Here is a 12,362-nt window from a genome sequence, read left to right on the forward strand (position 1 = left end):
GAAATGTTCTTGTTCTCTTGAGTCTGTTGAGTCCAGACATGAGGGATGAGGGGTGAGACAATGAACAACATGAGGATCTTGATGTTTCACTATTTGTATCACTACTTTCATCATCACTCATGTCTTGTGTCCACTTGTCCTCTTTGTCCTCTTCTGTGGGATGTCTTTGTCATCCTCTCGTGTCACTGAGGGAGGTTCTTTTTGAAATTGGCCATTGTAACTTCTCTCTTCATCATCTGAGGAGTCCGGCAGTTTCACCGTCTTGCGTTTCTTGTGTTTAGTGCTCTCTGTCTGGCTGCTGTTACATCCACACAAAAATGTAAAAAGATCTTTGTCTGGATGTGAGAGATAACGTGTTCGTCTGGATGGAGATGATGAGGAGCCAGGTAGAAAAAGTGGCAAAGGGAAAGGAAAGGTCATGACCGGTGAACGGCCAGGAGACTCAGGAAATGAAACCCGGAGCATCCTCATGATTCATCATTTGGATCGGTAGTTTCATCATCACTCATGTCTTCCATCCACCTTGTCTCCTCTGTTGTCTTCCTTGGGATGTCCTTGCTGTCCTCTTGTGTTACTGAGGTGAGGTCATGACAAATCCCTTCATCATCGGATGAGTCTGGCAGTTTCTCCCCGCTCTTCTTCTTGTCAGAGCCGTTTGTCTGGTCGTTGTTACATCTGGACATCAATAAAAATAGCACAGGTGGCAAAGGGAAAGGATTGTTCATGAGGGGTTTATGGTTTATGGTGAACAGGAGGATTCTGATGCTTCATCATCTGAATCTGTACTTTTATTATCACTCAGGTCTTCCATCCACCCCATCTTCTTGTTCCTCTTCCGTGCTGTTCTCTGTTATTTACGACACAACACGTCTCTTCATCAGCTGATGGGTCTGCCAGTTTCACTCTCTCATTTATTGTTTTCAGGGATCTTTGTCTGGATGTCTCTGTGGGGTGCTAGATCTGTGTCCTTCCACTTTTCTTACTTCCCTTCCAGATGTTGCAACTCACTCTTGAGTTTACCGATGTCTCCGTCTTTATCCCGGGTGACCCTGTTCTGTCCCTGCATCTCCTTCCCAAAGTGCACTGCAGCCAGGCCTCCCTAACAGCATAATCCTGAAGCTTTCATGCACTTGAGAGTAGCGTCCACGTACATCTGTTCAGCTTGGTTGGACACTGACTCGTCAAATGGTTCTGCTGGTTCTCCATCACAAGGGAGCCGATATGAGTAATGGAGTGCTGACTTTTCCAGTTCAATTAATGAATCAATACTTTATTAGTTTCTACTCAGAGTGCAAAGTATTTCTCCAGGAAGGGTGTTTCTGAACGCATTTGTTCCTTTTCACGCCACATGTTGGTATTTTTACTCACCAGACACTTGTTTTTGTTCTTCTCTCCCCTCAGAGACAACTGAAGTCTTTGCATGTTGACATATAAGTCTGAATAATGCTTCATTTGAAAAGGCTCCCAGCAGGGTTGACCTGTCTTTTTGTTTCTTTTTCTGCACATGTTGAATTAAGACAAGTATTTTGTTAAAGTTGTAGTTTTGTAGACCTTGCTGAACGTTAAAGTTGTTGGTTGTTGACACTGTTAATCGCCAAAACAAGTACGCTTTCACCAAAGACTCAGAGCAAGTGACCGTGGTAACTGATGTAACTCATCTACTTCTTCTACAACTCTGATCTCGTAGCAGCCACAAAGAGAAGGACACTGTTGTGTTTTAGCTTTGATCCTGAGAATTCTGTATTTCTGTTTTTTGGAAATTATTATTATAATTAATTTTTTCCTCAGTTCATGTCTCAGATCCAGGGCTTTTTAAAGATTTGAATGAAATGAACCCCGGTTTACCATGTTATCTGTGCTAATGAAGGAAAATTCACTTGCAAAAAAGGAATATAAATGATGCTCCTCGTATTAGCATATGGAAAAGTGAGGAAGTCACCACTGTTAAGTGCAGACTTTTAAATTTGAGCATATTTAAGAGACAAAATCAAATGAAATAATAAAATGTAAAATATTCAACAGTTTAAGCTGTTTTGCAATGTTTCACAATAAAGATATGCAGGATATCAATGCTATATCTGGGTGAGGCCACCTGAATGCGACCAAGGAACAGGGTGGTGACAGAGGCTGCAGATGGCATCAGTGGAGGAATGCAAAACAGAGGCTTCAAATCAAATTTGTTTAGACATCTACAATGGATACATGATGACATTATTTAATGTTTTCTATTTTCATGCAAGCAGATGTGATCTTAGTCATAATGCACTTCCAGCCACATGACAGAAAAGAGTTCTGTGATTGCTTTGGTTTATTTTGTCGGACAACGCCGCTCCATCAAATGCACAGACATATCTGCGAGTGCACTCCTGTTCACCCCACACCAGGGAATTCACAAATACTTGCACACGTCTGACTGCTGGATTTCACCCACTTGCCACATCACTCTGAAAAACACAAGTACAAGACAAAAGTTCCCTCCTCCCTCTCTCTTCTTCCTGACCCTTATCAGCTTGAAGGCATAACTGAGTACACGAGAGCAGGAAACCAGGAAATATGGTACAGTCATGGTCAAAGCCTGACAAGTCCACTGGCTGCACTTTTGTGGTACTTTTTCCCTTATTCACTGTGTCACAGTCTTTTCATTTGAGATTATTACATCACGTCTCACACTTTTTGTCCCTTGATTCTTACATTTTTGTGTGTAATTTTCCAATCAGTGTAGTAATTTGCTTCCAGGCGATCCTCCAAGGCGTTCTCTGGGGACGTTTCCTGGTCAATTAACTAGACCACTACCATTCCTTCTTCACAATTATCCTCCTTTTTAAGGAAACGGCACCCTGACTGTACTCTTCTGCTTTGAGGTCATCGTTTATTTCAATTATGAGAGGAAATAGATGAGCTCTCATCATGATGATGATGGTTGCTGTTGTTGTTGTTGTTATTATTATTATTTTAAATGAGTGGAAAAGTCAAATTTAGTTTTTATTGTGCTAGTTTTTAAAAAAAAAACCTGAGACAGCCTATGATTTCAACAAAAATAACTCAATAACTCAAAATATCTTAATTTCATTTTCTTTTCAATTCAAAGTGAAAAAAATCAATACATTTAAAAAAAAGAGCTTATGTCACCAGAAACTTTGTAAACTTTAGTTTTAGCTTCAGCTTTTAGCTTGGCACACTATACTAAAAAACTCTTTTGAAGAAGGGAGTGTCAAATGTTTTAATTGTGCATTTTATTTATTTAAATGGAATTTAATTTTTTTTTCCAGCTCATGAAAAACATTTTGCAGCATGTCAATTCAAATAAGATCAATTTGACAGCAAAATGGCCACGTTTCCACAGCCGCCTCCAAAATGAGAACAAGCAGAGCGCAGGACCATCAGTACCCTTCGGGCTCGCTGTAATAAGTGCTACATTCACATCACGAATAGTGATGATAATAGAAGACAGAGAGCATCATTATCAGTGCCGTCTCCTGCCTCCTTCCATTTAACAAATCTATTAAAGAACATTTGAGAAACATTCATTAATGTAGCGCGTTTGTCAGATGAAGTCAAGAAGGAGTGACTCCTCGGTACAGAAAGTGTGTCTGAATGTCCTTCATTGCTCTAACGACATAGTTTATGTTATATTTTTGTGTGACAGTGCAAGGGGCATGTGTTATGAGCTGACACAGCGTAGTGACTTCCTGTCTGGCCTGTAAAAGCAGCATGAGCCTCTTCCTGTATCCTCGGTTTTAGGAGCCCACCTCAGGCTGCACACACATCATCACTTGTGCTGTCTGACATCTGCACCCTATAATTCACAGCAGCAGGAGGAATTCCCAGTGCTGCCGGCCGACTGTTTGTGCAGGTTTCCTCCCTCAGCCGTAGCAGACAGCAGGAGTTACAAGGCCTTCGGTGGCCGTTTGTCAAACCCACCTTTATCAAAATTAGACAAAATGTTCTGTTCAGATATGATAGAAATGAAATAAAAATAGAAGATGTCATCTTAATTAAATGTACAGATTTAAGTTAAACAGCTTGATGAAAAACAAAGATCGATCCTTGTGTACCTCATAACTTCCTTAAGTTGTCTGCTTCGACTAAAAAGAAGACAAAACTGATCAGTGGAGTTCAAGGGAGAATCTGCTCATAAATGATGTGGATAAACTATATGGAGATCCTGCCATGGTCACATGACACTCTTCTGTCTCAGTGTCAAGCTGCTTAAGTTGAATATACCAAACAGCACATATGTGTCATGCACGTTGACTTATGTCAGATTAGTCGAGTGCAGAGGGTTTTTCAAGCATTTCATCCACCGCTCATCCAGACAGAACAGCTACATTTTTGTTTTTCAAATTCTAATTCTTGTCTTTGGGTTTCTAATCACAATATTTTTCCTTTTAGAGCAGTGATACTAATTAAGCTGTTTTAATATGAAAAAATATTTACATTCATATTCAAAAAAACTTCATTACTTTTTTTGAAGGCAAATTAATTTAGGTTGAATTGAACTGAATTGAACTGAATTGAATTGAATTGAAGTTGAGAACTGAGATGTTAAATCTGAAAGCATCTCCAATCGTCCTGACTGTTTTCACATCTGTACTGGTTGCTTAGTGCTTGTGTTTGGATCAGCCAGTACACACGCGGCGTTTCAGTCAAAAACCTACACAAGTCCACCGGTTTAAAAGGGTGTTCAACCCTGCCGATAATTATACTCTGGAGAGGCTGCTTTCCTTTGGCTCACACCCTGTCAAATAAAGACATGACCCATCCCACCAAAGGACGATGGAATAAACTCGATCAACTTTCCTCTGTAAATAAAATAAAAAGGCTGTCCCAACCTTTCTGTGAAATCCCATAATTTTTCTGTGTCTCCCATCAGCGTGGTAGCCTTTCTTTGAGGTTTGGGACTAAGTCTACCTTGAGAACGTATGAAATACTCAGTAAAGGAAGAATTATGGCGAGTACCTGATGAACGTCTCTGCAGCATGATAATGTCCTGTTAGTGCTGCAATGTGGAACAAGCTTCAGAGCAAATAACAGCAAAGAGGAAAGACAAGTCCCACTGAAAACAACAGCCAAAGTTTCTGTTTGTAACTCTCACACACACACACACACGCTGTTGTCCTACCTCTGGTGTTGGTCGCCATGTCAGCCACCTTCTGAAAGGCATCCAGGAAGGCCACAGCTGCCAGTACAGTGGTTCTGAAAGAGCAGAAAATTACAAGTCTCTTACCCAAGAATGGTTGTTACTTTTCCAATAGAAATATTTTGTCTATATGTGGAGGGAATGTGCATGACGTCACAGATGCGACTTCACAGCAGGTTACGCCAAATGAGTGGCAGAAAGACTGAGCGTCAGAAAGACTGAGTGGCAGTGTAGACTTTCAGTTTGAGCAAGTGTAAAACATCTAAAATGGGAAAGAGCTGTTGTGGGATCGACTGTACTCATAGATTTAGCAAGAAATCAGAGTTATCGTTTTACAGACTGCCGAAAAATAAGCTTAAGAGAGACAAATGGATCGCTGCAATTCACAGAAACAACTGGATTCCAGACACCGAAACGTGGATTTGCGGTTCCCATTTTGTATCAGGTAATGTTGGATTTTTGGGTAGCTAACGTTAAACGGTCAAATCATAAAGTTCGGTGTCCTCATCACTTTAATTTCGCCAACAAATCCTGCCCTGAAGTCAGACCAAGCGTCAAGACTTTTGTATGCCTTCAAGCTTTGCTTCGTGTATTTCCCCGGGGTAGAAATTAAGTACATATAAATATCAGGAAACTCGATTCGTGGCCAAATATTAATGTCCATGGACCACTGGTTCTTGGTAACTGTACCAAATATTAATGTCCATGGACCACTGGTTCTTGGGGTAACTGTACCAAATATTAATGTCCATGGACCACTGGTTCTTGGGGTAACTGTACGGGTCACTGTCAAGTCCAACTGCCTTTAATTTAAGCTGATAATCGGCTGTTATCCCGTCTTCTCCACTAATTGCAGACATTTTTGCCACTCAGTGCGAGTAAGGCGGCTGGTCCAGTGGGGAAGTGACGTCAATGCAGACCCTCTATACCCAACATCAATTAAAACGCACCTCTAGATATATGATTTTATTCATGGGATTGGTATTGTGTGGTATTAACCGTTATTGCAGATCATAACTATTATTTATTCTGAACCTTATGATTATTATTTTGCCATAAGTCCACCAATGGTACTGATGAGTAGATTTTGGTGGACTTTTAGGGTGAGGTTTCATGCCTTTATCGGGAGTGGTAAAAAAAAAAAAAACACCAAACTATTCCAACACGTTAATATGACGCGACTCATGTATTAAACAATAACGTGCTTTAGGCTTGAGTTACAGGCACGTTGGCCAGGTGGGTTGTAACCACTCAACCATTATCCGCCTGCACATCCAGATGCAACACTAGCGAGACTTCTGGACGGCAGCTCAAACTGCTGGAGAAACAAGCTGGTGCGTTTTATTGATGTCTAGTGTAGTTCTGTCCATGGCGGAGCTTACCTGAGCTGGGAATGCAGCTTGGTGGCCTTGGCGCTGAAGTCCTCCCACACCGGATAGGAGCACTGGCAACACAAACACAGCACAGCGCATCAGTATGAGCAACACAATGAATAAAAAATCAATACACAGCTTACCTATCATCACTGTACAGTTATAGTGAGGGTATGCAAAGTGATGGATAAGTGGTAGATATTTTTCATGTACAATGACAATATTTTAGACTTTATTTAACCAAGACCAGGAGGAATAGGTCTCACGAAATCCTGGGTGGAGCCTATAAGTCGGAGAAATAAGGCCACTCTTTCACCAAGCGGACAGCTCCTTTATGTGCTGGAAAATTGTATCTTGACGCAAGGACATGCATCATACATCTTTACTGAGCGGTAGATGTTCTTTTTGCATTATATATGAAAGATATATTGTGGCGGAGAGAAAACAGAGGTGGCTTGTTGTTGCCAGCAGCTGTCCAGGCCAGTTTAGTGTATAAAAGCTTTGACAGTGCAAAAGATTTCTCAGGTATGTATTTTTATTCCAGTGTCAGGTATCAGTCATCATTTTCTACTGTGTTTTCACTATCTCACTACAAAGAAAGCAAAAGGGTGGCAAAAAACTAAAGAAAAAAATGGGTATTTTCTTTTTTGGACCATTCTCAGTAAACACCGGTGATGGTTGTGTGTAAAAATCACAGCAGATCCCCACAAAAAACACCTGGATGACGTGCTACTTTCAGAACATGTCCAATATGCAAATCTACCTTGAATACTGTTTGCCATTATACAATTTGCCACAACATCAACAGTCAATGTTTTTGATCCATCACTTCCTCATCCATAGTCAGGCTACTGAAGCCACCAACAGTTGGTACTGACCCAGGATCAGCCAAACGCAGCAGTAACTTTCACTTTTGCCATCTAATCAACATGTGAAACGGAATATTCTGCTGTAAACGTCAGCCAGCAGCTCTGCACTCATTTCAGCAGGGACAACTGAAGAAGCTGGGGGCCACAGCTAGACATGCGTTAGCTGTTTTCCTGTGCGCACAAGCAAAAAAAAGGTCTTCAAAATCACTCTTTAGAAACCAATGGGTCACATGACTGGTGCATCACCCATTGTTTTTAAAGTCGATGGTCACAGCAATCTTATGGCCCATTTTTAGCTTTTTAGTTATTCTTGCAGTAGTTTGGTTATTGGCTGTATCAGTAACATTTTGCACCTTCACACTAGGTATTAATACACAGTGTGAAGATGCCTTTTCTTTCCCTCCTCCCTCCATCCCAGTGTCACCCTTCCTCTAAAAATGGCGTCCGTATTAATGGTGCCATCGGTGTGAACCGGAGTCAAGTTCTCTCGTCTGATTTATGTCTGACTTGGCAATAAAGCTTTTTCTGATTCTGATGCTATGTACTAATGACTGATGTATGAGTGCTGTATACTGGATGTATAGTATGCAGTTTCAAAAACATCCAATGCCAATACGCTCAAGTGCCCTGATTGGCCGATCAGATATTTGTATCCACAAACATGCACCAAATAGAGTGGTAGATGAGTATTTGAACAGATTAAATGACAGAGACCAAATAAAATGGTTAATATCTTCATCTCATAGTGTGGTATGTACAGTAGCATCTTTGTGTAATGTTGCAGTCATTATGCTTGGCTCATGGGCACTTCTTAGAGCAGTGAAGAATACAGAACCTCTCACTAATCTATGGCACTGCCAGTCATGGCAGATAAACCCTAGTTAGATTATCAAATGTAGAACTCTTTATACTTGATGTGTATAAAACATTTGAATGTCCGGATTGTAAACTGGGGTGCACTGTGATTTATAGTTTTATAAATCTGTTACAAGATACTTTGTAGTCACTTTTTATGCTAAAAAGGCAAGAAGCAGTGAAGTGTATTTGCTAAGATTGTCAAATAGTGTCCGTGTTAAGATTCTTTTGTAATGTGCTGTGTCTGTGAGGCCGGCCATACACATGACCGGGATGTGTTCTGTTAGTCTTTAAAAGATAAACAAAGAAAGCTTCTTGTCCATCATGGAAGTGGGTTAATCTTTCTGTGATTGAAAAAAAAACATTACAACAATGATTAGGAATAATCGTTACTTGCCGCTAAAATTATTTTCACCGTATTTAAAAGAACAAAATGCTTTGATATTTGATAGTATCATGAAAGAGCTCATGACGAAGCTCCCTCGGTGCAGACTTCTCTTCAAACAGCCTTCTCTTTTCTTACTTCTATCATTTTTTTATTCCACAAAGCATAAACACACGCACACATCCATATCCTCCTTCACCCCTCCCTCTTTATACTGTACCCTTCCCCCCCAACCCTCACCTTCCCTTTACCCCTTCCTTTATCCCCCAAAACCCCTCCCCTCCTTCCAAAACAGCCATCTTATCCATCTACACACACACACGCAGACACAAACACACATGCACTGGACAGCCAGGGGCATCAAGCAGCATCAAAGGGTCTGACTAGACCATCCAGGATCATTAACACAGTTCCAGGCTGAAGCTGCGTGTCTAATGGATGCAGCTCCCCCATCCTCAAAACACTTCTTTGGATTGGATGACTGCTGGGATGAGGCTGCACCCCCCTCAGCCTCATCCCATATTACATTACACTTGATCCACGTTAACCTATAACCTGTTAAGTGCTTGCAAATTGTCTGCTTGTGGGGGTTGGTGAGTGAGTGTGTAACAAAAATAGCTTTGCAAGAACAGTGGCACAAGGAACCTGCAAGTAAGAGAAAACACATCACTTTATGGAATGTATGGTCTAATGAAAACATGAATATGAAAGGAGGCAGAATTAAAAAAAAAAGGCCTGTGTGTGTTTGCACATGCATGAGTGTGTTGGGGGTGGAGTATCCTGTCGATATGTCAGACCGACACAGAGAGCAACGGCTGTACAGTCTTTGATCTGCTGTGTTTGAAGTGGCTTAATTTGCTCTGAAATCACAGTCCTTTCCCCTTGGGTATGTACTGAAAGCTACCTCCTCCAACACCCACACACACACACACACACACACACACACACACACACCCCACAGAGCTCAAGTAATGTGGATGGGAGATAACGCAAAGGGACTCCCTCCTCCACACAGCCGGCTCTATATTAGCATATTTCTGCTAGTTCAGTCCAGTAAGGCTGGTGGCAGGTGACCAAGAGATGATTCTGTCTGCGTGTGTTTGCTTTTCCTCTAATGTGCAAGTGTGAGCCCCTCCCCCACCCCCACAGTGTAAGAGTGAATCTGTTTGCTATCTTTTTGCCAAACCAAATGAACACTGACTTGCAGCAGTAACGTATACAGTAGATGTAACATGTCAAACCGTGCAGCACTAAAAGTATATCGTCACTTTAGGTTACATAAATCTGTGCAAATGTTCCAGCTTGTATCTCAGACGTAGCGAAGATCTTAGCCAATTTGTTAGAAAGATAAATAAATACTAATCTTACACTGCAAAAAAGCTCATGTCTAAGAAAGTAAAAAAAGTCATGTTTTTAAGAAACCTAGTCTTACTTTTTGTCTAGTCTCCAGACTATTTTGTTAGTTTTAAGAATTGCAGTCAAGAAGTATTTTTTTCTTAACCCTTTGGCAGGGATATGTGTACTTAAGATAAAACAATTTGACTATATTTAGGAATATAAGGCTTATTCCTAGAGGGGCTGTGGTTGCAGTGGTTGCTATTGGGCACTCCAGAAAAAAAACTGAAGTCTGCGACTGAAAGACATTTATTTTCCTTTTTAGTGTGGTTTGATGAATTACTTACTGACGTTTGTCTTCCTGAGAACAGACAGCAGTCACAGTGCTCTCAGTCTGAAGAATAAGGGCAGAAGTACGATGGAGAGCTAAACTTACAGCTACTTATAATAAGGGGCCATAGCTTAGCCGGTAATAACCATGTAAAAAACAACCAATCAATCAATCAATCAATCAATCAATCAATCAATCAATTGCAAAGCAGTTTGGGTGAATGCTGCATTAGATATATGTACGCCACAAGATTTCTGCACAACACAGTTACTGTATTTACTTTATCAATAATGCAATAATGTGTAAGTTTTTCTGTGTAGGTCAGTGCAATAATGTGGACATTTGTGCAATAGGTTCAGTCGGGCTCTGTGCAATGGTTTTTTCTTCTACTCAGGGGTATTGTGTAGTGGGTTTTCTGGGAACTGGGAGTGGGAACTGATGTGTGTTAACTACAGTGTGGTCTGATTGTATGTGTGGGTAAAGACTTGGGGTTGTGTTTTCTATGTTTGTTGGAGTGTGATTGTCGCCTGTGCCTCTCGTGTCCAAGACAAATTTCTCCTAAGGGAGACAATAAAGATATATCTTATCTATCTTACATCATTCAATTTTATTTACCACAGTCAGTGTTGCAAGTTTCCCATGAGCGGTGGTCAATCGTGGTCTTCTAGAGCCCATATCCAGCATATTTAGATATTCCCCTGCATGCTTCAGCACACCATGATACAAATACTGTAACTGTGTGCAGTTATACAGTGATACAGACTTTGACGACATACTAATGAGGACCATAATTTTGAATCGGTTGTGTTAAAACAGGGAACGTCAAAAACATGCTGGATAGGGCTCTCGAGGACCAGGATCGGCCACCACAGATTTAGATGGTTAAAATTCATTCTGAGAAAGTGTCAGACTAGCTCCCCATCAGAACTGGTCACTGATTTTCCAAACGAAAAAAGCTGTCCAGTATTTTCATATAATCCATCCATCCTATCTCTCCCTGACATTTCTTCAAGCTCTAAAAGGATGTAATCCAAAGCATTGAGATATGGCTCATAGACAGTGTTTCCAAATCCCAAACTTTGATTGTTTCTCCTGTTCCAGGATACCTGATTTAAAGGAAGCAATTGTTAACAGACCTGTATGCAGACCTTGATGATGAGCTAATGGTGATCCATTTATTTGATCCTGGTGTATTGGAGCAGGGAAACACCTGAAACCTGCAGGCCCTTGGCCCTCTGGGACCTGGATTGGGGGGTTGCTACTCCAGGAGATACTGGCTCGGCTCCAAGCCCTCCTTATGATGGGACATGTCAAAAACAGCTCCCCCGGAAGACTCCACTACAAGAGCTTGTTGCACAGTTTCATTCTTTTGGTCTCTAACCAAGTGATGATGGTCATGCTCAATGTTAATGCCCAGTTTCACCCAGCCGTACACTGTGGCTCTCTCATTTTGCCATCAAAAAAATACGACGCTTCAAATTTCCGATGTTTCTTTTTATAGTAGCATTTAAGGGCTTATGTCCGAGCCTAAATATATATTTAGACTGAATGTTTTTTTTCTTGTGTTGTGTCTTTCCATGACCATCAACAAAATTAAAGAACAGAGGTATAATTTGGACGTATGCTGCTCTTCCCTTCTCTAAAGTGCCACAGTTTTTGTATAAAACGTTGTAACAATGATCATTCAGAAACACTTATGTGAGACAAACAGATCATAAAAGATCTTCACATGGATCCAAAATATTAGTCATAGTAACGCTGCATGTATTTATGGGAGTTTTTGATCAAAATGGCATCCTGACACAAGATCTGAAAGAAAGGTGTCAGTTTCCAAGATCTGCCATGTAGAATTACTATAAACTCTTTCTTAAAAAAGTTAAATTGCTCTCAGCCTGCATACTTAACACACAATAAATGTGTTTGGATTGCTTGTTTGTTTCAACCAGAGAGCTCTAAGGCTGAGGCCGTAACCACTGCGCTCACATGATTGTGGGACTTTGAGTATCAGCGGTTGCGAGGCAAATACATCAGCATGTGAGGCCGACAACAGGAGACAGTGAGTGTGTGAAAAAGC

The 12,362-nt window shown here is 40.9% G+C and overlaps 1 protein-coding gene across 3 annotated transcripts in view; it reads right to left on the bottom strand.

Moving 5' to 3' along the window:
• mtss1lb (MTSS I-BAR domain containing 2b) overlaps positions 1–12,362 on the bottom strand; it is a 124,132-nt gene that overhangs the window by 91,753 nt on the left and 20,017 nt on the right. For all 3 annotated transcript variants that reach the window (XM_061737356.1, XM_061737364.1, XM_061737349.1), the window contains exons 2-3: positions 6,523–6,584; positions 5,123–5,196 (exon numbers count right to left, since the gene is read on the bottom strand). In XM_061737356.1, coding sequence (XP_061593340.1) covers positions 5,123–5,196; positions 6,523–6,584 — 136 coding nt within the window. The remainder of the gene's footprint in view (positions 1–5,122; positions 5,197–6,522; positions 6,585–12,362) is intronic.

The sequence above is a fragment of the Cololabis saira genome, chromosome 2 (assembly GCF_033807715.1).
Source record: "Cololabis saira isolate AMF1-May2022 chromosome 2, fColSai1.1, whole genome shotgun sequence".
In the NCBI taxonomy this organism is placed as follows: domain Eukaryota; kingdom Metazoa; phylum Chordata; class Actinopteri; order Beloniformes; family Belonidae; genus Cololabis; species Cololabis saira.